At 42.9% G+C, this 25,214-nt stretch overlaps 1 protein-coding gene across 1 annotated transcript in view; it reads right to left on the bottom strand.

Moving 5' to 3' along the window:
* stam (signal transducing adaptor molecule (SH3 domain and ITAM motif) 1) overlaps positions 1-25,214 on the bottom strand; it is a 57,972-nt gene that overhangs the window by 19,276 nt on the left and 13,482 nt on the right. The window contains exons 3-7 of the mRNA XM_048615921.1: positions 18,200-18,284; positions 13,034-13,109; positions 12,697-12,792; positions 8,124-8,270; positions 7,832-7,922 (exon numbers count right to left, since the gene is read on the bottom strand). Coding sequence (XP_048471878.1) covers positions 7,832-7,922; positions 8,124-8,270; positions 12,697-12,792; positions 13,034-13,109; positions 18,200-18,284 — 495 coding nt within the window. The remainder of the gene's footprint in view (positions 1-7,831; positions 7,923-8,123; positions 8,271-12,696; positions 12,793-13,033; positions 13,110-18,199; positions 18,285-25,214) is intronic.

A 25,214-nucleotide genomic window follows, 5' to 3' on the forward strand; every position in this document is an offset into this window, starting at 1 on the left:
TGAATTCTGGAACCAAAAGTGGATGTTGCGATTGGTGTGATGTGTGGAACAGTAAAGTGGCTGCACATGTGTGCTGCTTAGAAGGACCATTGCTGCTCAATCCTATTGGTGGTGGTGATGGCAGGGTGGTTCAGCTGCATGGAAATTTTTTTTTTTTTTTTTTTAATCTGTATGGACAAGGTAGGGGTGCAGGTTAGTGATGAACCACAAAATGAAAGAAGCATGTAAATATCAAATTGCACCAAGGAATTGTACAAGTGTAGGGAAACCTGATATTAAGATAAATTTAAAGGCTTTGTATCTGAATGCGCATAGCATTTGGAATAAAGTTAATAAGTTAACCGCACAAATAGAGACAGATAGGAATGATCAGTGACGATTACTGAGCCGTGCCATGAAATTCACAAGAAGCAGCATGCTTTAGCAGAGTCTTGAGGCCACGTCTGTGCTTCCAATCTCTTCCGGAGCCACGGTGTCTATTATTGAAAGCAGTATCTGCTAACCCAAGAGGCCTCTATTGCCTGCAAACGCACAAGCCTCCAGAGCGACATATGCCACAATACCACACCCAATACCACACGTCCAGCATGAAAATATGGTGTGCCGTTTCGTCTCATTGTGTCGTGCCTTTATGCTGAAAAGGACTGGGAACCATTACCTTAGAGAAGAATGGGAGTTAATAGAGGGGATCACAGAAATGGCAGAGACACTAAATCAATATTTTGCCTCAGTTTTCACAGTGGAGGACACTGAGACATCCCTGTATTAACAGGTAATGGCAGATTATAGAAAAGGAAGAACTTAAACCAACTGCCATCACTAGGGAAAACACACTGACTATAAGATTAAAGGCAGACAAATCCCCAGGACCTGACGGCCTGATATACATCCTAGGATCATAAAGGAAGTGGCTGCAGAGATACATTACTTAGAATCCAGGAAACTTTGGAATATTATGTAAAGGGTCCAGTGGATTGCAAGAATGCTGAAGTAAAGCCCTTATTCAAAAGGAAAGGGAGGCAGAACGTAGGAAAATATAGACCAATCAATTTAACATGTGTCATTGGGAAATTGTTGGAATCCATTATTAAGGCAGTTGTAATAGGACATTTGGAAGGTCAACACACACCAGAGTCGGTATGGTGGCATGTAGGGCACATAATGTTTGACTAACGTGCCAGAGTCCTTCGGAATGTGACAAGCAAAGCAGATAATGGTGGTGGGTGTGTGTGTCTGTGTGTCGATGTCGTACATCTGCACTCCTGAAAGCATTTGATCATTTTTCCCGGTGAGAATGTTGTTTGTGTTGATGGGTTTCTTCTAGCCTTGTGCGTTTGATAATCACGAAGGTGTTATCTACATAGCAAACCCAGAGTTTGGGTTGTATAGTGGGGAGCACTGTCTGTTCTAACCTTTGCATTAACGCTTCTGATATTAGGGATCCCATTGATGTTCCGTTGATTGGTTTGAATATACAGTCGTTGAAGGTGAAGTGGGCTGTGAGACACGGATCCGGTAGTTTCAGGGTGCTGTTCTTGTTCATGCTGTTGGTGTTATGGGGTGCCTCCTTTCCTGATTCGTCCAGCAGTGTGGCAATTGTCTCTTTGGTTAGGTTGTTTATTGGTGTGAATAGTGCTGTTACATCGACAGATATCATTACCTCGTCCTCTTCTATTCTCTTGTCCTTGATGATGTTCAGGAATTCTTGCGAGGAGTGGAAGCAGTGCATCCAATTCACAAAAGAGAGAACAATAACAGACTACCCATCCTAGACATGAACGGCAGAACACAAGAACAACAGGGAATTCCAGAGTAGCCTATTCAGAAAGACCACCCATACAGCCCAGATACTTAATTACTCCAGCATCCACCGCAACCCCATAAAACAGAGCTGCATCAGGGCATTATTCAAACAGGCCACATCACACTGCAGCAACTTGGAATTGCACAAAGCAGAACAGGAACACATATACAAAGTTTTTAAAAGGAATGGATACCCCAAAAACACAATCCACTGTTACCTCCGTGACTGACCACAAAAAGACGACACAACACGGCCGGACAGACTAGTCACCCTACCGTACAGAGACATACCAGAGATAACCACAAGACTACTCAGACCCCTAGGTATCAGGGTAGCCCACAAACCAACAACAACCCTGCAACAGCCACTGATGAACGTGAAGGATCTCATACCCACAACCAATAAAACGAACGTAATATACAAACTACCATGCAAGGACTGTGAGAAACATTACATAGGCCAAACGGGAAGCAAACTGACAATAAAAGATACACAAGCCACCAAGAGATACAACCAATTCTCACTGGTCTCAATACACACTGACAAATAAGGACACGAATTTGATTGGGACAACATATCGATAATAGCACAAGCCAAACAGACACATGCCGGGGACATCCTGGAGGCCTGGCATTTCAACCGGAACTCCATCAACAAACACACTGAACTGGGTCCGATATACAAACCACTGAGAAACAGAACCAGAAGTGATGCCAACCACCCCAGCAAACCGAGGCACATAAATAACAAGCAGGACAGAACACCAACAATTGACCGGAGGCGCACTGACAATGTTACCTAGCAGGGTGACGAAACATCTGCAATCAAACACCCTGGCTCGGCGAGCAAGTCTACAGCCTCATCTACAAGCAGGGCTGCAAATCTTCCCAAAAACTTTAATCTAGATTAATGACATGTTTGCAAGGATAGAATGTCTATAACCAAATTCACAGATGACACTAAAGTAGGTGGAAAAGCCAGTTGCAATGGAGGATTAAGACATTCACAAATGGATGTGGACGGGTTAGATGAATGGGCCAAAAGTTGGCAGTTTAAGTTGGTAAAAGTGAAGTTATTCATTCTAGTCAGAAGAACAAAAAGGCAAATTATCTAAAGTGAACTTCAAGATTTGGTAAGCTTGTGCATGGGTCATGGAAAGCTAGCATGCAGATACAGCAGGTAATAAGAAAGGCAAATGGAAGTTTGGCATTTATTGCTAAAGGAATGCAGTATAAAAGTAGGGGAATGTTGTTGCAAATGGACAAGGCATTGGGGAGAAAAAAAATCAATGAAGTACTGCGTACAGTTTTGGTCCTATTGCTTGATTAGGAATGTAATTACATTAGAGGCAGTTCAGAGAAAGTTCATAGATAAATTTCAGAGACGAAAGGCTTGTCTTATCAGGGGAGTTTGAGCCATTTAGAACTATACTCATTAGTCTTTAAAAGGATGAGAGCAGATCTAATTGAGGAATTTAAGATGCTGAAGGGGATTGGCAAAGTTGACTTGGAACCAATATTTCCTCTTGCGCAGCAATCTACATTGTGAGTCATTGTTTTAAATCTGCCTCCTTTTAGGTTAAAAAGGAGATAAGGAAGAATTATTTCTCTCAAAGGGTAGTGAATTTGTGGAATTCACTACCCCGGGGTGCAGTGGATATTAGGACACTGGATAAATGTGAGGAGATAGAAGATTTTTAAATTAGTAATTGGTCAAAAAGGGGAATGGGCAGGAAAGTGGAGTGGAGACTGTGATGAGATCAGCCATGGTTGAATTAAATGACAGAGCAGGCTCAAGGGGCTGAACTGCCTACTCCTGCTCTTAGTTATGTTCTTACATCACATAGTTGAATAGGAATACATCAATGTGGTTTTCAGATGGGGGTGGGGTCAGTCCATTAAAATTTAACTCAAGCATCTTTAAAAAGGTCAACTTCCTAAATGTACACAATCGGGCTTGAAATTATAACCACGAATCATTCTACGGTCTCTGAAAAGAAATTTAAGAGCTATACTTTTGTGGTTATGAAATCAGCCCACCAATTCATGAGCCATACAAGGCTAAATCACCAACGCCATTATTGTGTCTAATTACATTGACAAGGAGCATCTTTTATGTTCCATCTTCCACATAGTGCTTGCAATTACTGTAAGGGCACACATTAGATTCATTAGCAAGTCTGCAGAGGGTGACTCACCTTCTGACTTCCAAAGCCTGTCTATCATTTTCAAGGCTCAAGTCAGGAGCGTGATGGGATACTCCCCACCTGCCAAGATGGGTGTAGCCCCAACAACACTCAAGAAGCTTGACAGGAACAAGGACAAAGCAGCCCACTTGACTGGCACCACATCCACAAACATCCACTCCCTCCACCACCAATGCTTAGTAGCAGCAGTGTGTACTACCTACAAGATGCACTGCAGAAATTCACCAAAGATCCATAAACAGCACCTTACAAGTCCACAACCATTTCTAGCTAGAAGGACAAGGACAGCAGATTCATGGAACATCACTACCTCCAAGTTCCCCTCCAAGCTATTTGCCATCCTGACTTGGAAATACATTGTAATTTTTTTTCACTGTCATTGGGTCAAAATCCTGGAATTCCTTCCCTAACAGGCATTGTGGATCAATCCACAACGTGGACTAGAGCAGTTCAAGAAGGCAACCCCCCACTACCTTCTCAAGGGTAACTAGGGACAGGAAATAAATGCTGGCCAGCCAGCGATGCCCATGTCCCACAAATTAATTTTTAAAAATGTAACTGTTCAAGAAATCTGTCTTGTAGTTTCTATCATAAGTCTTAATTTATTCTTCTGACTAGCAAAGTGGTCATATAGAAGCAATATTCCAATAAGCTGAGAACTAACAAGACTCTAGAGTTTCTAAACAAACCCAGACATTGACATTCTGCCTGGATGACTGCAGCTACGAGATTCAAGAAGCTTAACACAGCGCGATACATCAGGTCCACAGCAGACGCTATCTTCCTAGCCCTAAACTCATTGCTGGTGCATCTGGATAATAAGGTTATTTAAGTCAGGCTTTTACTTATTCGCTACAGCTCCGCTTTCAACACTATAATCCAAACCAAATTAATTAATCTCCAAACTTCAAGACCTAGGTCTCTGCTTTGCCATCTGCAACTGGATCCTCGACTTCCTAATCTAGAGACCGTAGTGAGGATAGGCAACAACGCCTCCTCCACTACAATCCTCAATACCAGCGACCCACAAGGCTGCGTACTCAGCCCCTTACTGTCCTCCCTCTACACTTAGGACTGTGTGGCCAAATTTCTTCCGTACGCCATCTACAAATTCGCTGATGACACAACCTTTGTAGGTCCAATATCAAACAGTCATGAGACAGAATCCAGGAAAGAGATTCAGTGCTTGGTGACATGGTGTAAAGATAACAAACTCTCCCTCAGCGTTAGCAAAACTAAAGTGCTGATCGTCGACTATAGGAAGCAAGGAGGAGAGAATGCCCCTATCTACATCAATGAAGCTGAGGTGGAGATGTTCGACAGAGTCAAGTTCCTAGGAGTGAGGTAGCTAAATCAGGTGGCCTGGAGAGGTTCAAGAAGGTAAGGCACCATTGCTTTCTCTAAAGCAAATGGAGATAGGCCATAAATAATTGCCTTGTCACTGACAATCTCATCCCAGAAATTTTTAACATGTGTGAAATAATTATTTCAGCAAGCAAGTGATGAACTTATAGAATATGCATCCCAATCAGATAATGGAAGCAGGTTAGATTCATTTCTTTTAAATAAAGAATACATAAAAGTAATTTGTTGTATGAAATATGTTAGGTGCAGTTGCTTGGAACGAATAGGTGACCAATGTATTGGAGCAGTGTTAGTCTTGGTTCACTTGGAAGCCTAATCACTCAAATTCCAAGTTCCACTCCAGAGACCTGAGCAGAAAACTAGGCTGATATTCCAATTGAGAACTGAAGGAAGGGTGGATTCTTTTGAATGAGATATTAAACCCTGTCTGTTCCCTCAGGTAGACAACTTCCTTACTGTTAAATTGTGTCCTAGGATCGCTTATCTCTGACATCCTAGACAATATTTACCCCTTACTTGGGGAGGCGATGGCATAGTGGTATTATCACTGGACTGTTAATTCAGAGACCCAGATAACATGCTGAGGACCCAGGTTCAAATCCCACCACAGCAGATGGTGGAAGTTGAATTCGAATTCAATAAGATATCTGGAATTAAGAATTTAATGATGACAATGAATCCACTGCTGATTGTCAGGAATAAACCGACCTGGCTCACTAATGTCCTTTAGGGAAGGAAGCTGTCATCCTTACCCGATCTGGCCGACATGTGACTCCAGACCCACAGCAATGTGGTTGACTCTGAACTGCCCTCTGGGCAATTAAGGATGGGCAATAAATGCTGCCTAGCCAGCGAAGTCCTCATCCCGTTAATGGATAATTTAAAAAAATCAAAAAAAAAACAACGTACATTGTCATCTTCACATTGCTGTTGTGGGAGCTCGCTATGAACAAGCAAGCTGCTGGGCTTCTTACAACAATGGTTACACTTTAGAAGTAAAACTGTTGTTTGCAAAGTGCTTTGTGCCATCCTGAGGCTGTGAAAATCTATATACATTTTTATGGATGCCAAAACATTCCACTATGGGCTGGAATCTCTCACTTCATATATAGGACTCATTTAGACAATGGTAAAGATTGGTTGCCATGTTAAGTTAACAACTCCGTAAATGTTATGTCCTGCAACTACCAGTATGTTAATAGACAAAATTCAAGACGAAAATGAATTGTTTTGTTGTTCACCTAGCAATTCCTGTCTTCCTTATGTAACTCTTGCCATCAGCATCTTTTCACAGGCTCAGACCTGGTCATCCATCACCAGAGTATAATCTGGAACCCACTGACTTTTCACCTTTGGTAGTTTTACTTCAAAACCTTGTTTAACAAACTCTTCCACGGCCATACTCCTCAATTCCTCCAGTGCAGTTCCCTGTTGTAACTTCTGCTCTTTTAAATCCAAACATCCACAAATTTTTTTCTACCTCCAGAAGGCAGGACATAAACTTAGTTTGAATCAGTCTTAGTAAATTAAGGATTACTATTCCGTAAAAGTAACGGAAAAAGTCAGAACTGAGGAAACACAGATGTATAGAAAACAGGGAGTAGGGGGACCAACAGGCCATACAGTCAGAGATAATGAAAGCCATGGATAAAACAGAGACAATGCCTAAATATACCATGGGAAAAGAGTAGACTACATCAGTCACCTGGTCAAATATGGCAAAGTAAGAGGGTGCCCATTTGAAAGAGAGATGGAGAAACAAAACAGTAGATGCAGAATTTTTAGATTTTTTAAGGCAGATGTAGATAGATTCTCAAGTACCACAGGGATGAAAGATTATCAGGGATATACAGGAACATAGAGTTGCAGTTAAAATCAGAACAGCCACGATCTCACTGAATGGCAGAGCAGGCTTGAAGGGCCTACTCTTGTTACTATGTTCATAAAGAATTCAAGATATAATATCCTGTATCAAGTCTAAAGATATGTAATTTTACAGACTCTGTCTTAATTGTTACGCTGAGTCTTCCTCTGAATATATGAATAAATGATAGAAAACTCAGATTCAGGATAATTATCAGTTTTGATACAATAACATTGTCAACCATCACCACCTTACATTTCAGGATGCCCTTCATGTACTTCTCTACCTTGCTTTACCTTCCCAATTTAAAAATTATCCTCAACTCTTACATCTTTAGTTGTACCTCAAATATGTTCTTGTAACATTTTTAACCCAGTTATTACATGGTATCCTCTTTATACAAGGCATTTTGGGGCATATCAATGTTTAAATGTACTAAACAAATTCAGGTTGCTTTCGATCAACTATTAACAGCTTAGGTATAAAATTGTATCATGCTGCTATCTGCCTTCAAGATGTTTTTTTCAAAAATGTTGATCTAAAGCTATATTGATCTGAATTGATTCAGCACTCTGATTTCGAGTAAACTCACCTTTCGCTAAGTCCTCCTCTTCTCTTTTGATTGCGGTTACATTTGGATCCTTTGCCACCAAAGCAGGGCTCGCCTTTGCCTGTTCTGCAGCCTATCTCAACAATATGGTTAGAGATAAACAGCATCGCTAATAAAGATATTAATAAACAAATGGATAAAAAAAACTTAAACCAAGGTCTCAAATATGTACCTTGACAGTTTCTTTTTTCCCCCCAGCAATAACTGACAAATGGTGAGCTTAAGCTACAGTGAGTAAATTATTTAGTCAATACAAACATTAAAAAAAAACTACCTGAGAACCTGCTGCAGGAAATGTAACTCCTTGTTCTTTCAGGTTTTTTATCATAGCAGATATAAGACTAAGTTGAGGGTCATTCTTAAATTCTTCTGCCCACTCTACCATGAGGGCTTTCAGTTTTTCACAGACTTTTGGGTGACCCTGAAATGAAAATAAAGATGGAACACATTATTTAGAAGCCATACTAAACGGTCATTAATATAACTCAGTCACAGAGGTATACAGCACAGAGACAGACCATGCTGTCCAACTCGTCCGTGCCGACCAGATATCCTAAATTAATCTAGTTCCATTTGCCAGCATTTGCCCTATAACTCCCTAAACCCTTCCTATTCATATACCCATCCAGATGCCTTTTAAATGTTGTAATTGTACCAGCCTCCACCACTTCCTCTGGCAGCTCATTCCATATACACATCACCCTCTGTGTGAAAAAGTTGCCCCTCAGGTCCCTTTTAAATCTTTCCCCTCTCACCTTAAACCTATGCCCTATAGTTTTGGACTTCCCCCACCTCGGGAAAAGATCTTGTCTATTTACCCTATCCATGTCCCTCATGATTATATAAACCCCTATAAAAAGGTCACTCTGAGGGTCGGTGTGGATTGAATGGACCAAATAGCCTCAGCCTCTGACGCAGCAGGGAAAATAGCCCCAGCCCGTTCAGCCTCTCCTTATAGCTCAAACCCTTCAACCCTAGATGATATCGGTTAACTTATTCCATAACCTGAGGTTATCCAACATATCAGGTGCACAGTTCCTTAAAAGTGCAGTCACAGGTCGACAGAGTGGTGAAGAAGGCACTTGGCATGCTTGCCTTCATCGGTCAGTGTATTGAGCAAAGGTGTTTGGATGTCATGTTGTGGCTGTACAGGACATTGGTGAGGCCACTTTTGGAATAGTTGGGGCAGCATGGTGGCTCAGTGGTTAGCACTGCTGCTTCACAGCATTAGGGACCCGGATTCGATTCCGCCTTCGGGTGACAGTCTGTGTGGAGTTTGTACATTCTCTCCATGTCTGTGTGGGTTTGCTCCGTATGCTCTGGTTTCCTCCAATGGTCCAAAGACGTATAGGTTAGGTGGACTGGCCATGCCAAATTGCTGATAGTGTCCAGAGATGAGCAGGCTAGGTGGATTAGCCATAGGAAAGGCAGGGTTACAGGGATAGGGTAGCGGGACAGGTCTGGATGGAATGCATTTTGGAAGGTCAGTGTAGACTAGATGGACCAAATGGCCTGCTTCCACACTGTAGGGATTCTATGATTCTAATTCTGCATACAACTCTGGTCCTCCTTCTGTAGGAAGGATATTGTGAAACTTGAAAAGGGTTCGGAAAAGATTTACAAGGATGTTGCCAGAGTTGGAAGGTTTGAGCTATAGGGAGAAGCTGAATAGGATGGGGCTATTTTCCCTGGAGCATTAGAGGCTGAGGGTTGACCTTATAGGCATTTATAAAATCATGAGGGGCAATGGATCGGGTGAATAGTCAAGGTCTTTTGCCCAAGGTGGCAGAGCCCAAAACCAGAGGGCATAGGTTCACAATACAATTCTATCTCTCCTACCCAAAAGTATTAAAAATTATCCATGTCATATCAAGCAAAGTCATATACCACTGTAAAACATGCAGAAATTGCTTCAGCACAATACTGATTGGAACAGGGAAATGGAATGGATTCCTCTCTAAGATATGAAGAACGGATGCATATGACTTGACGGAAAGTGAATGGTGTCAGAGACAACGAACAAATCTTTTCTTATAAAAATAAAGTGCAACTACTCCTGTCCCAGAAATAAATTCCTGACCGTATTTTAGCTGTCACATTCAAATTCAGATTTGACGTGTTAACTAGTATTGTCATGACTGAACGCAAATAAATTAATTAATGTTACACCTTGGCTATTTTGAAAATGTCTGGAAATTCCTTCTTCTCAAAATTCTTTTCAATATTGATAATCATATCATAGAATCGTCATAGAATCCATAGAGTGTGGAAACAGGCCATTCGGCCCAACAACTACACACCGACCCTCTGACAAGCATCCCACCCAGGCCCATCCCACTACCCTTTCCCTGTAACCCTTCACCTCCCATGGCACATCCATCTAACCTGCACATCCCTGGACACTACGGGCAATTTAACATGGCCAATCCACCTAAGCTGCATATCTTTGGGCTGTGGGATGAAACCAGGGTAGCCTGCGGTAACCCACGCAGACAGGGGGAGAATATGCAAATTCCACAGAGACAGTCACCAGAGGGCGGAATCAAACCCGGGTCCCTGGAACTGAGCCACCGCTTAATCTTCATATTCAAGAGAGATTTGGATGGGTGCATCATAGGATACTATTATAGAACCAGAAATAAATAATTTAATTAGCCTGTCCCTACTCTTAAATCTTCACTTCAGACTCTTAACAATAAGAAACTAACTATAGTAGAAAACAGACAATGGCATTCCTGATTACGAGAAAGCAGTCTTTAACAATATTTAAGTAAGGATCAGAAAATGCACTACAAAAGAAGGATCAGCTTAACAAGAGATCAACAGAAATGATACGCTGCCTTATCTCGACTCCATTTTCTCCCCCCGGTCCAGGAACTCTCCACCTATGTCCGTGATACCACCCACGCCCTCCACCTCCTCCAAAGCTTCCAATTCCCTGGTCCCCAACACTTCATCTTCACCATGGACGTCCAGTCCCTACATACTTGCATTCCCCATGCCCTCTGCTTCTTCCGGTCCCGCAGGCCCGACCAGTCCCCCTCCACTGACACCCTTGTCCGCTTAGCTGAACTCGTCCTCACCCTTAACAACTTCTCCTTCAATTCCTCCCAGTTCCTACAGACAAAGGGGGTGGCTACGGGTACTCGCATGGACCCAAGCATTGCCTGCCTCTTTGTAGGATACGTGGAACAATCTCTCGTCCGAAGCAACACTGGCCCTATCCCCCACCTCTTCCTCCGTTATATCGATGACTGTATCGGCGCCGCCTCGTGCTCCCGCGAGGAGCTCGAACAGTTCATCCACTTCACTAACACCTTCCACCCCAACCTTAAGTTCACCTGGACCATCTCGGATACCTCTCTCTCCTTCCTGGACCTGTCTCCATCTCTGGCATCCATCTGGAAATCGTTATCCATTTCAAGCCTACCAACTCCCACAGCTACCTAGAATACACCTCCTCTCACTCAGCTTCCTGCAAAAATGCCATCCCTATTCCCAATTCCTTCACCTCCGCCGCATTCCGCTCCTGGACATCCCAGATGTCCTCGTTTTTCAAGGAACGCAACTTCCCCTCCACAGAGGTCGAAAACGCCCTCAACCGCATCTCTCGCATTTCCTGCAACTCATCCCTCACATCCCCTCCCCGCAGTAACAACAAAAACAGAATCCCCCTCATGCTCATGTACCACCCCACCAACCTCCGGATCCAACGCATCATCCTCCGGCACTTCCGCCACCTGCAATCTGACCCCACCACCAAAGACATTTTTCCTTCCCCACCCTTATGTGCCTTCCGGAGGGACCACTCTCTCTGTGACTCCCTTGTCCGCTCCACACTCCCCACTAGCGCCACAACCCCCGGCACTTTTTCCTGCAACCACAGCAAGTGCTACACATGCCTCTACACCTCCCCCCTCACCCCCATCCCAGGGCCCAAGAAAACCTTCCACATCAAACAGATGTTCACCTGCACATCTGTTAATGTTGTATACTATATCTGCTGTTCCCAATGTGGCCTCCTCTACATCGGGGAAAACAAGCGGAGGCTTGGAGACCACTTTGTGGAACACCTACGCCTGGTTCGCAACAAACAACTGCACCTCCCAGTCGCGAACCACTTCAACTCCCCCTCCCACTCCTTGGACGACATATCCCTCCTGGGCCTCCTCCAGTGCCACAACAATGCCACACGAAGGTTGCAGGAACAGCAACTCGTATTCCACCTGGGAACCCTGCAGCCCAATGGTATCAATGTGGACTTCACAAGCTTCAAAAATCTCCCCTCCCCCAACCGCATCCCAAAACCAGCCCAGCTCATCCCCGCCTCCCTAACCTGTCCGTTCTTTCTCCCACCTATCCACTCCTCCCACCTCAAACCCCACCCCCTACCTACCAGCCTCATCCCCGCCTCCTTGACCTGTCCGTCTTCCCTGGACTGACCAATCCCCACATTAACTTCCCACCCACACTCACCTTTACTGGCTCCATCCCCGTCTCCTTGACCTGTCCAACTCCGCTCCACCTATCTGCTCCTTTATCCATCTTCCATCCACCTCCCCCTCTCTCTCTATTTATTTCAGAATCCCCTTCCCCTCCCCCATTTCTGAAGAAGGGTCCAGACCCAAAACGTCAGCTTTCCTGCTCCTCTGATGCTGCTTGGCCTGCTGTGTTCATCCAGCTCTACATCTTGTTATCTCAGATTCTCCAGCATCGGCAGTTCCTACTATCTCTGATACACTGCATTATTTTTCTGATATAACCTAAATACAACTGATCATAAGTTACAGCAAATTTTTGGCATAATTAAGAAAAATAATTGCATCAAGAAATACAAAAATATTTACCTTATTTAAGACACTGCTTACTTCACTCGCAAAGTCTCTTGAGCAAACTTCGAGGTGAAAGATTTTGCCACAGTTTGACACACAAGCTCCGAGCAGCTTTGAAGAAATAATTCAATCATGAACATATTTCAAAATTATGACAAACACAATCAGTGAAAGTAGCACCACTTTGACAGCAATGAGTGCTATCTCATTATGGTACAAAATACCAAAAAACAAACAAGGGATGTCAAAGTTCAGCAGTCCTAAGACACAAATAATACTGCATTATAAGAGAGAAACTTTGCAGGTGGGGCAAAGCTGTTGCAGAGGAAAGAACAAATAACGTAGTACTTACAGTTAGTGCCTGCATAGCAACATGCGGATCCTTGTGATTCACTCTTTTCATAATAGATCTCAAGCAGTCTTTTGGCCTAATGATTAATAATACAGGAGTAAGTAATCAATTGAAAGAAAAAAGTACAAAATGTTTCCAACTTAACAAACAAACTCAATCCAATTCAAATTGACTGGACAAGAATTGATAGTTACAATTCGATACAGACAGAGAATTAGATGTTAAAAGAAAAACGGACATCATACATAATCCACAAATGACATGAATGATGGAACTAACAGAGATCAAAAGGCTTTAGTAGAATCAGTGCCTAACATATCCAAGCATTGCAGAGAAGCAATCAACAAATGGAAATTTAAGATTTAATGGAGAGGATGTAATGAATTGTACAGTGCTCGAGTCAAACGAATAGTCTTGAATACTACTGTGCCTCAAATTTCTTGTCAATACGTTGAAGTTAGTTGAGAGAAAGACCACAAGATGCAAAAGGACTCAGTTATGAGGAAACAAATTCAAAAAATCTGAGCTTTCTGATCCGGAGGGAGAAAAATTAAGAGAATGAAGTATATAAATGTAAGTGTTTTGAAGTGTATGGTGATAAATGAACTTGTGTGGAATTCAACATGAAGAACAGGGAAGTGAGGTGGCAGGAGGAGAAATATAGCAAAGGTAAGAGAATAAGAAAGACCAAATTAAAGTTGTGAAGTCCATTTTGCTATTCTGTCTGGGGATAGGGGATGGACACCTTCATAATCATATACTAATTTACATACTTAGTAGTGGATTGGACCATGGGAACTTGATATTGGTAACAGCACAAATCATGTACAGAGTTTTGAAAGGATACCTTTTCGTGTTAAATCGGCTACAGGGTTCAAACAAAGACAAAGCAATGCATGCACTGCATACCCCAAACAAAAAGGAAGCAAAGAACCATGTGCAATCAGTGATCAAGCAGTTTAAAACCACAACAATCAATTGTAAAGGTCAGTCAGATGTGTCAAGAACATTCAAACACCTTAGTCAGACACTCTACACCTGCATATTATTATTTCCTTCCCAGTCAGTGTCCTGCTCTAATTTTGCGACTGCTAAACGTTTTGACCAGATAAAATGTGAATTTTGCAGAATGCCCTCATCATGGAGCTGTGGGATGACCAGCTCCAAACACAGTGCCTCATAGGTGTCAGTATCTATGTTAAAAGGGAAAAAAAAAAAACTTATTCTGTTCAGATGTACCAAAGTAGTCTCTCTGCTGCCTGGAAAAGTCACTTGCTGAAAGGTGCAAGCTCAGCCAGTCTAACCCACTGAATTACACTCAGGTAACTAAATAACATCCTGTAAACTATACTTACCCCGAGTCCCTGAAATCCACTCGCTAATGTGCATTGCAATCAAAGTAACTGACAGGCAGAACTGTTAGGTGCAAGGTGGTGTTAGGAGTTACATTTAATAATTGCAAACACGATTACAAATCTATTTAAATTATGTTGAGCAGGGCTTAAGAAAATCCTGGCATGGATCTCAAGCTGGGATTTGGGACACAGCTCAAACAAGGAGATTAGAGCAGAAATGGGTAAGGAGAGATAAAAGTGAAAGTCAATGCAAGTGATAGCAAGTCAGTAGAAGAAAATATCATTTTCAGAACAAAAAAAAAAGCAATGTAAAATAGTTCCAAATTCCAAATGAGTCTTAGAATTACACAGCAAAGACAACAGATTTCAGACAATTAGGCCTGTGCAAGGTCTGTGGAAGAGCCACCTAAATTGTCCCAAATCCCTGCTTCTCTCTAGTCTTTTTTCTTACGAAAACATCCAATTCCCTTTTGAAAACTACATTTGAATCTGGAGTAGCAAACAGACTTCAAAACTTGTCTCTTTTCCTTACTTTTCTATCTTGTTGAACACAGGAACAGGAGTTGGCCATTCAGCCTGTCAAGCCTGCTTCACCATTCAGAGTGAGCATGGATGACCATCTACCACAATGCCACTTTCCTACAAATCTCCACATTCTTCAGTATCATCAGTCTTGATTAAGCTGACGAACCATTATACTCCTGCTACACACACCTCCTTGTGTAAAGGGACTAAAGCTGTACACAATACTTAAGTAGCATCTAACAAAGGCTCAATTACAGCAAGACAACATCATTATTGTATGCTTGCAATTCCCTTGAAAATGAAGGTCAACATATCATTTGTCTTCCAAATTGCTTGCTGCACCTATAGCTGATATAAGTGACTAACGAACAAGGTCAACAAAATTTGGACACCTGCACTTTCCAACCTCTCACCATTTAAGGAATATTCTACCTTTCTGATTTTCCTACCAAAGTGAATAATTTCACATTTACATTATATTCCAAATGTCATGCTCTAGATCATTCACTTCACCTTCCTACATAGCTTGGTGTCATCAACAAATGTGGAAGAATCATAACTGTTCCTCACATTCACATCATTTACAGAATTTGCAAACAGCTGTGAACTTATAACTGATCCTTGCAAAATCCCACAATCCCGAGAATGATCAGTTTATTCCTACCCTTTGTTTTCTGTCTGGTACAATGCATAATTCATACTGGCCTATTTCCCCAATCCCACATGTTCTACTTTTATTTACTAACCTCCTGTGTGAGACCTTATCAAAAGTCTTCTGAAAATCCAAATATACGATACCCAGTGGTGCTCCTCTATCAATGCTGCAATTGTGGGGCCACTGGCTACATTCCAATCTACAGGAACTTTTCCAAAATTTGTAGGATTCTCCTGATTCCACGTGCAATGGAAACACATTTGCCCTGTTAATTGTTTCCTATTGAATACTTAAAACGAAGCTTTTCCAGACTGCCTTCATGGTCCATGCTAGTCCACCTTATTATTCTCTTTTCCCTTAAGGGGAAAAAGGCTTATCCCTTTTTTCAGGATTCTAAATACTACCAAAGCTCAGGCTTACCACCTTTGCTGGGATGACTTCCTCTGACCTAATGTAATCTTTAAAGTATTTTCATTACCATAATTAACTACCCTTGATGTACCTTTGTCTTTGGGTGTCTGTGCCTTAAAGAAATATATATCATGTATAGACCATGTAGTCTTTAAACACCAGCCATTGCCCGTTTACTGTCAAATCTTTTAATGTATTTTCCCAATTCACTTTAGTCAACTTGCTCCTCATACCTACATAATTTCCTTGCTTTTAGATCACAGACCCAAGTTTCAGAATGAACTACATTGCATTCAAACTTAATGTGAAATCTTATCATATTAGTCACTGTTCATGATAATGTTCACTATTTCCCAGAGGCTCCTTTACATCAAGGTTATTAATTAACCCCTCCTTGTAGAGTCATAGAGTCATACAACAAGGAAACAGACTCTGACCAGACATCCTAATCTGATACTGTCCCATTTGCCAGCATTTGGCACCTATCCCTCCAAAAGCTTCCTATTCATATACCTTTCCTGATGCCTTTTAAAATGTTGTAATTGTACCCACCTCCACCACTTTCTCTGGCAGCTCATTTCATACATACACTACCTTCTGCATGAAGAAGTTACCCCTCAGGTCCTTTTTAAATCTTTTACGCTATCACCTTAAACTTATGTCCTCTAGTTTTGGACTTCCCCCACCCAGGGTAAAAGAACTTGGCTATTCAACCTATCCATACCCATCGTGATTTTATAAACCTCAATAAACCTCAGTCTCCAATGCTCCAGGGAAAATACCCTCAGCCTATTTCGCCTCTCCCTATAACTCAAACCTTTCAGTCCCAGCAACAACCTTGTAAACTTTTTCTGCACCCTATCAAGTCCAACAACATTTTTCCTATAGAAGGCTGACCAGAACTGTACTCAGTATTCCAAAATTGGCCTCACCAATGCCCTGACAGATGGAACATGAAATCCCGACTCCTACACTCAATGCACGCATGCCAAACACCTTTGGCGCCGCCCTGCCTACCTGCAATTCCACTTTCAAGGAACTATGCACATGCATCCCTAAATCTCTTTGTTCAGCAACATTCCCCAGGGCCCTTCCATTAACTGTATAAATCCTGCCCTGATTTGCCTTACCAAAATGCAACAGCGCATATTTATCTAAATTAAACTCCATCTGCCACTCCTCGGCCCATTGGCCCATCTGATCAAGGTCCCTTTGTACTCAAAGATAACTTCCTTCATCATACATTACACCACTTATTTTGGTGTCATCTGCAAGTCTCCTACATTCTACGTTCACATCCAAATCATATATACATAAATGACAAAAAGCAGTGGACCCAGAATCAATCCTTGCAGCACGCCGCTGGTCACAGGCCTCCAGTCTGAAAACAACCTTTTGCAACTACCCTGTGTCTCCTACCTTCAAGGAAATTTTGTATCCAATTGGCTAGATCCCCCTGGATCCCATGTGATCTAACCTTACTAACCAGTCTACCGTGCGGAACGTACACAACAATAAATCCAAAAATAGCCCGATCCAAAGTACTCAATGCTTCACAACCTGGTGCTCCACAAGCCCATCTCAAACTCATCCTTCACAGTGCATGCTGATTTGATTAGCCCAATCTGTGCATGAACACAAGTCACTCATTATTACTGTACTACTCATGTTACAGGGGCTTCTAATTTCTCAATTTATACATTACCATTAAAACGTTTGGTGACTTATACACAACTACCAATATTTGCCTTGCTAGTTCTTAACTCCACCCAAGATGATTCTACATCATGATCCTGCAATCTAAGATCCTCTCTTACCAAAGTACTGATCTCATCCCTCATTAAGAGTGTAACCCATTTCTAATTATCCCTAATTAGTTAATAAGGTCACCCTGTAGCCACATCTCTATACCGGCAACTAAATCACACCCATTTATTTCAATTTGTGCATTCAAATCATCTTCTCCAGTTCCTCCTTCCTTTTCAAGCCATACATTCCAGATCAAAACACACTTAAAAAAGAAACATTCAACTGAACGGTACTGCTGAACTATACTTGATTATACCCAACTTTTACACAAACTCTTTGACATGGCACTGCTTAATTTAGAAACAGATGATGAACGCTCTACTTACACAAGTACTGATGAATTCTCTCTCTGCACGGCAGATGCAAATTCTGCACAAGTCAGTAGCAGTATTCAAGAAAAGAAGTACTCACCCAGTACGAGATTGTCCCACTTTGTCACAGATATCTAGGATGAGGCCCCAGTCTTCCGCAGTGTTCATCTCACTGGTTGCTTTCTCTGTTAGATTGTCAAAAAAAAACAAAAATTGTAATATGATACAAAGTGGTCACATACTCCAAAAACACAATTAGAAAATATTTGAGCATGTTATTATTATTACTAGAATCCCCTTTTATAACAACTGCAGCCTACATATATAAAACTCAGCATACAAAAAACAATTTGTGCCATCATGTGAAACAGTGAGGTACAACTTACATAGGATGGGGCATCACTGGTTGGACCAACATTATTGCTCATTCCTAGCTGCCTCTTGAGAAGTGGTGATGAATTACCTTCTTGAACTGTTGCAGGCCATTTGCGGTCGTGTTGGGGAAGAATGCTAAGCATTTTGTCCCAGTTAGTGAAGGAATGGTGATATATTTCCCAGAGGGAGACAAGCGGCTTGGAGGGGAACTTGGTGGTGGTGGGGAGGATGTTGCAATTGGCAGGCAGTTTCCTTGTTTCCTGCTTGACTGACACTTGATATGGGTGAGAGTCTATGTTCAGGACACTCAGGCCACGTCACTCCTGACTGTGATACCACTATGACAGCATCTCTGTTTGGTCTTTTCTGCAGTGGACAGGTTCCATTCAGTGATGGTGATGTCTGGACCATCGTGTTTATGGTAAGACGGAGTACGACAATGTCAGCATGTTGCTTCACTATTCTGTGATACACTGGGGTTGGATTATGGAGTATAGGTACAGTACAAAGTGATGCATGGGCAAGTATAGAAGAAAAACCAAGGCTCAAGGGTGCGTGGATGACATTTATTTTAATGCACACTCTTGCATGAAAAGCAGATGAATGGAGGGGGTTGATTAATACAACATCATTGCTATCATGGAGACACGGTTGAAAGATTAATAGGACTGACAGCTCAGTATTGCATGGTATAAAATCTTCATACTTGGTGGATAAGGTGGCGGGGGGGTGGGATGTGAGTGTGACAACATTGATCACAGAGTCAATTACTGCAGTACGGAGGGGTGATATCTTCAAAAAGGTTCCTCAAATGAGGCCTTTTGGTTTTGGGAGCAATCACATTGCTGGGAGTGGCAAGAGACATAGAAGGACAGACATGTAGAAAAATCTTTGAATAAAATGTGAAAAGATGGTAATAACAGTAGGGGATTTCAATTTTTCCAATATTAAGTAGGATGGACCAATTGTGAAAGGCTTAGGGGTGCTGGTGAAAATGTACCTAAGTCAGCTTTTCAAGTCCTGCAAGAGAAGGGGTGGTGCTGAAACTCATTTTAGGGAGCTTTTCAGTGATAGTGAGCATCATGCAGTAACATTTAAGGTCAATGTAAAAATGTATAAAATGGACCAGAAGTAATTTGGTTAAGATCCTAGCTATGTTATTAGTGGACAAATCAAATCCCAGACTGAAATTTGGGTTGAACATATTTTGCTTTTCTTTTGGTTTTTAGTGAGGTGGTCTCTCACTGAAATGAAGCCAAATTTTCAGTATTTGTTTATAAGAATAAAGCAGAAGTTTATTTCACAAAATAAAAGAAAATATTAGAATAACCCAAACTATTTACAGATTATACACATTTGAAGATTTCAAAATATGCAGTAAAAATATATTCATATTAATCCCAAAAGCATGCCATTACAGTCTCAAACAGCAGAGTGAATGGCCTTCTCTATCCCATACAGGGTTTGACTTATCTGTGGTTTTAAATCCTAGTCTTGAGAATTTGACAGCTTCTTCCTTGATTAATCATATAAAGAGAGCTTAAACTTTCTCAGCATCAAATACCCACTTCACCACCTGAACCAAACACCTCTGATAACGAACATTTCTGAAATCCCTTAGGCCAAGGTACCTATTTCTAACAATCTTATGCTATCTTCTCTCCTTGTTTACCTATCCCTTTCGTACATCTCTCTCTGTCTCTCCCCCCGCCTCGCTTGCACCACCAAAAGCATCCCACCGCCCCCCTAAAATGTTAATTCCTCTTTCTTCCCACAGATGCTGTTTGACCTGATGAGTAATTCCAGCAATTTCTATTTTTGTTTCATATCTCTAGCATCCACAATTCTTTGTTTTAAGTTGTTACGAATATAGATTTAATGATGGTACCATTTTTTATGTTTTGAGGGTGAAGAGCTTTTAAGTTACAATGATTAGCGCTGTGTACAACAGAAACTCCAGCAGCTAAATAGGTTTCCATGCAAATTGTAGAATGGGTTTTGTATACACTTCAACAAGTACACATTAAAAGGATGAATCAGAGCAACTTCTGCTGCAACAGTATTCTAATGTTACAAAAAGGTCAGGGTATGAACGGGATGTAAATCTCCAAAAGTAAGTTTAAATATCTTTGGACTAAGATTTAGACATTAATTTGCTTCTTGCTCTAATAATTCTGTTTCTTAAATTTGTTAAATGAAACATTTTGTGCATCTTGAATCTCAAAACATTTAAATCATGTATGCCAAAGTACTTTGAACACAGACATTTTCAAATGTGTACTACAAATAAATAATAATAGCTCATAAAATGGCTCCCTTTAGTTAAATGGAATATTCATATAAAGGAAACTTTCCCATTTACATAACAATAGTTCATAATAACTAGCCTTAATTTTTCAATAAACATTTTGTTGAACTGAAAAACGAAACAACTATGGATGCTGTAAATCAGGAAACAAAACAGAAATTGCTGGAAAAGCTCAGCAGTTCCGGCAGCATCTGTGAAGGAAAAAACAGAGTTAACGTTTCAGGTCCAGTGACCCTTCCTCAGAACCTCCTCCTACTGCCCCCTCAATCATGACCCCACCCCTCACCACCAAAACATCATCTCTTAAACTATTCACAATCTCATCACTTCAGGTGACCTCCCCCCACATAGCCTCCAACCTCATCATTCCCCAACACCACACCGCCCTATCTATCTCCTTCCCAAAATCCACAAACTTGACTGTCCTGGCCAATCCACTGTCTCTGCCTGCTCCTGCCCCACTGAACTTATTTCCGCTTACCTGGACTCTGTTTTCTGCCCCCAGTCCAGGAACTCCCCATCTACGTCCAGGACACCACCCACGCCCTCCACCTCCTCCAAGACTTCCAATTCCCTGGCTCCCAACACCTCATCTACACCATGGCCATCCAATCCCTGTACACTTGCATTCCCCACGTGGATGGCCTAAAAGCCCTCCACTTCTTCCTCTCCTGCAGGCCCAACCAGTCCCCCTCCACCTCATCTGCTTAACCAAACTCATCCTTACCCTTAAACAGTTCTCCTTTAATTCCTCCCACTTCCCACAGATTAAGGGGGTGGCCATGGGAACCTGCATGGGCCCAAGTGATGCCTGCCTCTTTGTAGGATACGTGGAACAGTCCCTCTTCCGCTATTAGACTGGCACTATTCCCCCACCTCTTCCTCCATTACATCGATGACTGTATCGGCACTGCCTCATGCTCCTGCGAGGAGCTTGAACAGTTCATCAACCTTACTAACACCTTTCACCCCAACCTCAAGTTCACCTAGACCAATTCTGGTACCTCTCTCTTCTTCCTGGATCTCTCTGTCTCCATCTCTGATAACTGCCTTGAAAACAACATCTTTTTAAAGCCCACCGTCTCCCACAGATACCTAGACTACACCTCCTCTCACCCACCTTCCTGCAAGAATGCGATCCCCTATTCCCAATTCCTCTGCCTCCACCTCATCTGCTCCCAAGATGGGGGAGTTCCACTCCCGAACATCCTAGATGTCCTCGTATTTCAAGGACTGCAACTTCCTCACTTCGGTGGTCAAAAATGCTCTCAACTGCATTTCTTGTCTTTCTTGCACCTCTATCCCCACATACCACGCTACCAACCTCCACATCCAACGTATCATTCTCCGCCACTTTTGCCACCAGCAGTCCAACCCTACAACCAAAGATATATTTCCCTCCCCATCCCTATCCGCCTTTTGTAGGAACCGCTATCTCCGTAACTCCCTTGTCTACTCCACATCTTCACTAACCCCATCACCCCCAGCATCTTTCCCTACAACCGCAGGAAGTGCTACACTTGACCCTACACCTCCCCGCTCACTTCCATTCAAGGCACCAAACAAACCTTCCACATCAGGCAGAGGCTCACCTGTACATCTGTCAATGTGGCCTATCACATCCGATGCTCCCAATGTGGCCTCCTCTACATCGGTGAGTTCAAGCGGAGGCTCAGAGACTGCTGTGTAGAGCGCCTGCGCTCTGTTCATGACAAATGACAACACCTTCCAGTCGCCAACCATTTTAAATCCCACCCCCCACTCCCACTCCCTTGGTGACATGTCCATCCTGGGCCTCCTCCAGTGTCACAATAACGCCACCCGGAAACCGGAGCAGCAGCAGCTCATATCCCGCCTCGGGAGCCTACAGCCCAATGGCCTAAATGTGGATTTTACCAGTTTCAAAATTTCCCCATCCCTGGCCTCATCCCATGACCAACCCTCCCTCTCATCTCTGCCTCCTTGACCTTACACAACCTGTCCATCTTCTCTCCCACCTACCCGCTCCTCTCACCTCACTGACCAATCCTCACCACTCCCTACCTGCACTCACCTACCTTCCCCAGCCCCACTCCTCCTCTCTCTATTTATTTCTGAGCTCCCTTCCCCCTCCCCCATTTCTGAAAAAGGGTCCCGACCCGAAATGTCAACTTTCCTACTCCTCTGATGCTGCCTGGCCTGTGTTATCTCATTTAATCTATAAAAGTCTAAGGTCAGGCTAGGGGTTATCCTCAGTTAGGCAGTCATTCTTTTCCCACGGAGAAATGAATCTTTGAAGTACAATACCAGCTTGTAGTGCCTGCTAATTGTATAAAGCCTTCATTAGGGAGCTGGACCAACCAGTTCTTGGTTAAGATAGACATCACGTCAGACAAAAGGTAACCAACTGAACAGCTGGCATAATATGGTTAATGCAGTCTCCTGGACTAGTTTTGATTGCATGGTGGGATTGAAGAGAGGAATTTTCAAGACTTTATGCCCTTTTTGGCTCTGCGGTTCTTTTTCTTTTTGCCTCTGTTGTTACATGGGGTGGAGGGTGGAAAGTGGAAAGTATCCACTCATACCACAGCATACAAAGCAGTTATTTGGCCTAATGAACCTGCACTTTCAGTTGCTCCAATTCCCATTCCTTTCTTGTAGCTTGCAAATCATTAGCCGGTAATATTTTCCCAGTTCGCTTTGAAAAAAATAATAAGCCTGTCATTCGGAGACAGCAAGAATTGTAGATGCTGGAGTCAGTCAATACAGTGTGGAGCTGGAAGAACACAGGTCAGGCAGCATCAGAGGAGCAGGAAAGTCAACATTTCAGGTTTACACCCTTCATCAGGATTGGACAGGGGGAAGGGAACTCAGAAATAAATAGGAGGCGGCGGGGTGGGGCTGGGGGGATGGTGATAGGTGGATGCAGGTAGGCAGTGGTGGGGATTGGTCAGTGGGAAGGGTAGGGCGGATTGATGGGAAAAAAGATGGACAGGTTATCAGGTCAAGGAGGCGAGGATGAAAGGGAGGGTTGGTCATGGGATGAGGCTGGGGATGGGGAGATTTTAAAACTGGTGAATTCTATGTTGAGGCCATCGGCATTAAGCTCCCGAGGCGGAATATGAGGCGTTGTTCCTCCAGTTTCCATGTAGCATCATTGTGACACTAGAGGAGGCCCAGGACGGACATGTCACCAAGGGAGTGGGAGGGGGAGTTAAAATGATTAGCAACCAGAAGATGTCATGGATTACAGCATACAGAGTGCACATACTCCACGAATCAGTCCCCGAGTCTGCGCTTGGTGTCACCGATGTACAGGAGGCCAAATCAGGAGCAATGGATACAGGAGACCAGGTTGGAAGGTGCACAGGTGAACCCCTGTCAGATTTGGAAAGTTTTTACAGAGGGACATAGATAAGCTGCAGAGCTGGGCTGAGAGGTGGCAAATGGACTTTAATGCGGAAAAGTGTGAGGTGATTCACTTTGGAAGGAGTAACAGGAATACAAAGTACTGGGCTAATGGTAAGATTCTTGGTAGTGTGGATGAGCAGAAAGATCTCGGTGTCCATGTGCATAGATCACTGAAAGTTGCCACCCAGGTTGATAGCGTTGTTAAGAAGGCGTACAGTATGCTAGGTTTTACTGGTAGAGGGATTGAGTTTCGGAGCCATGAGGTCATGTTGCAGCTGTACAAAACTCTGGTGCGGCCGCACTTGGAGTATTGCGTACAGTTCTGGTCACCGCATTATAGGAAGGATGTGGAAGCATTGGAAAGGGTGCAGAGGAGATTTACCAGGATGTTGCCTGGTATGGAGGGAAGGTCTTATGAGGAAAGGCTGAGGGACTTGAGGCTGTTTTCGTTAGAGAGAAGAAGGTTAAGAGGTGACTTGATAGAGACATACAAGATGATCAGAGGATTAGATAGGGTGGACAGTGGGAGCCTTTTTCATAGGATGGTGATGGCTAGCATGAGGGGACATAGCTTTAAATTGAGGGGTGATAGATATAGGACAGATGTCAGAGGTAGGTTCTTTACTCAGAGAATAGTAAGGGCGTGGAATGCCCTGCCTGCAAAAATAGTAGACTCGCCCACTTTAAGGGCATTTAAATGGTCATTGGATAAACATATGGATGATAATGGAATAGTGTAGGTTAGATGGGCTTCAGATTGGTTTCACAGGTCGGCGCAACATCGAGGGCCGAAGGGCCTGTACTGCGCTGTAATGTTCTATGTTCTATGTCTTGGGCCTTGGATAGAAGTGAGAGGGGAGGTGTAGGGGCGGGTGTAGCACCTTCTGCAGTTGCAGGGAAAGGTGTCAGGTGCAATGGGAAGTGTGGAGCAGATAAAGGAGTCGCTGAGTGAGCAGTCCCTATGAAAAGCAGATAGGGATGGGGACAGAAATATCTCTTTGGTGGTGGGGTCAGATTGTAGGTGGCAGAAGTGGTGGGGGAT

Source organism: Rhincodon typus, chromosome 2, assembly GCF_021869965.1.
Source record: "Rhincodon typus isolate 14 chromosome 2, sRhiTyp1.1, whole genome shotgun sequence".
Classification (NCBI taxonomy): Eukaryota; Metazoa; Chordata; class Chondrichthyes; order Orectolobiformes; family Rhincodontidae; genus Rhincodon; species Rhincodon typus.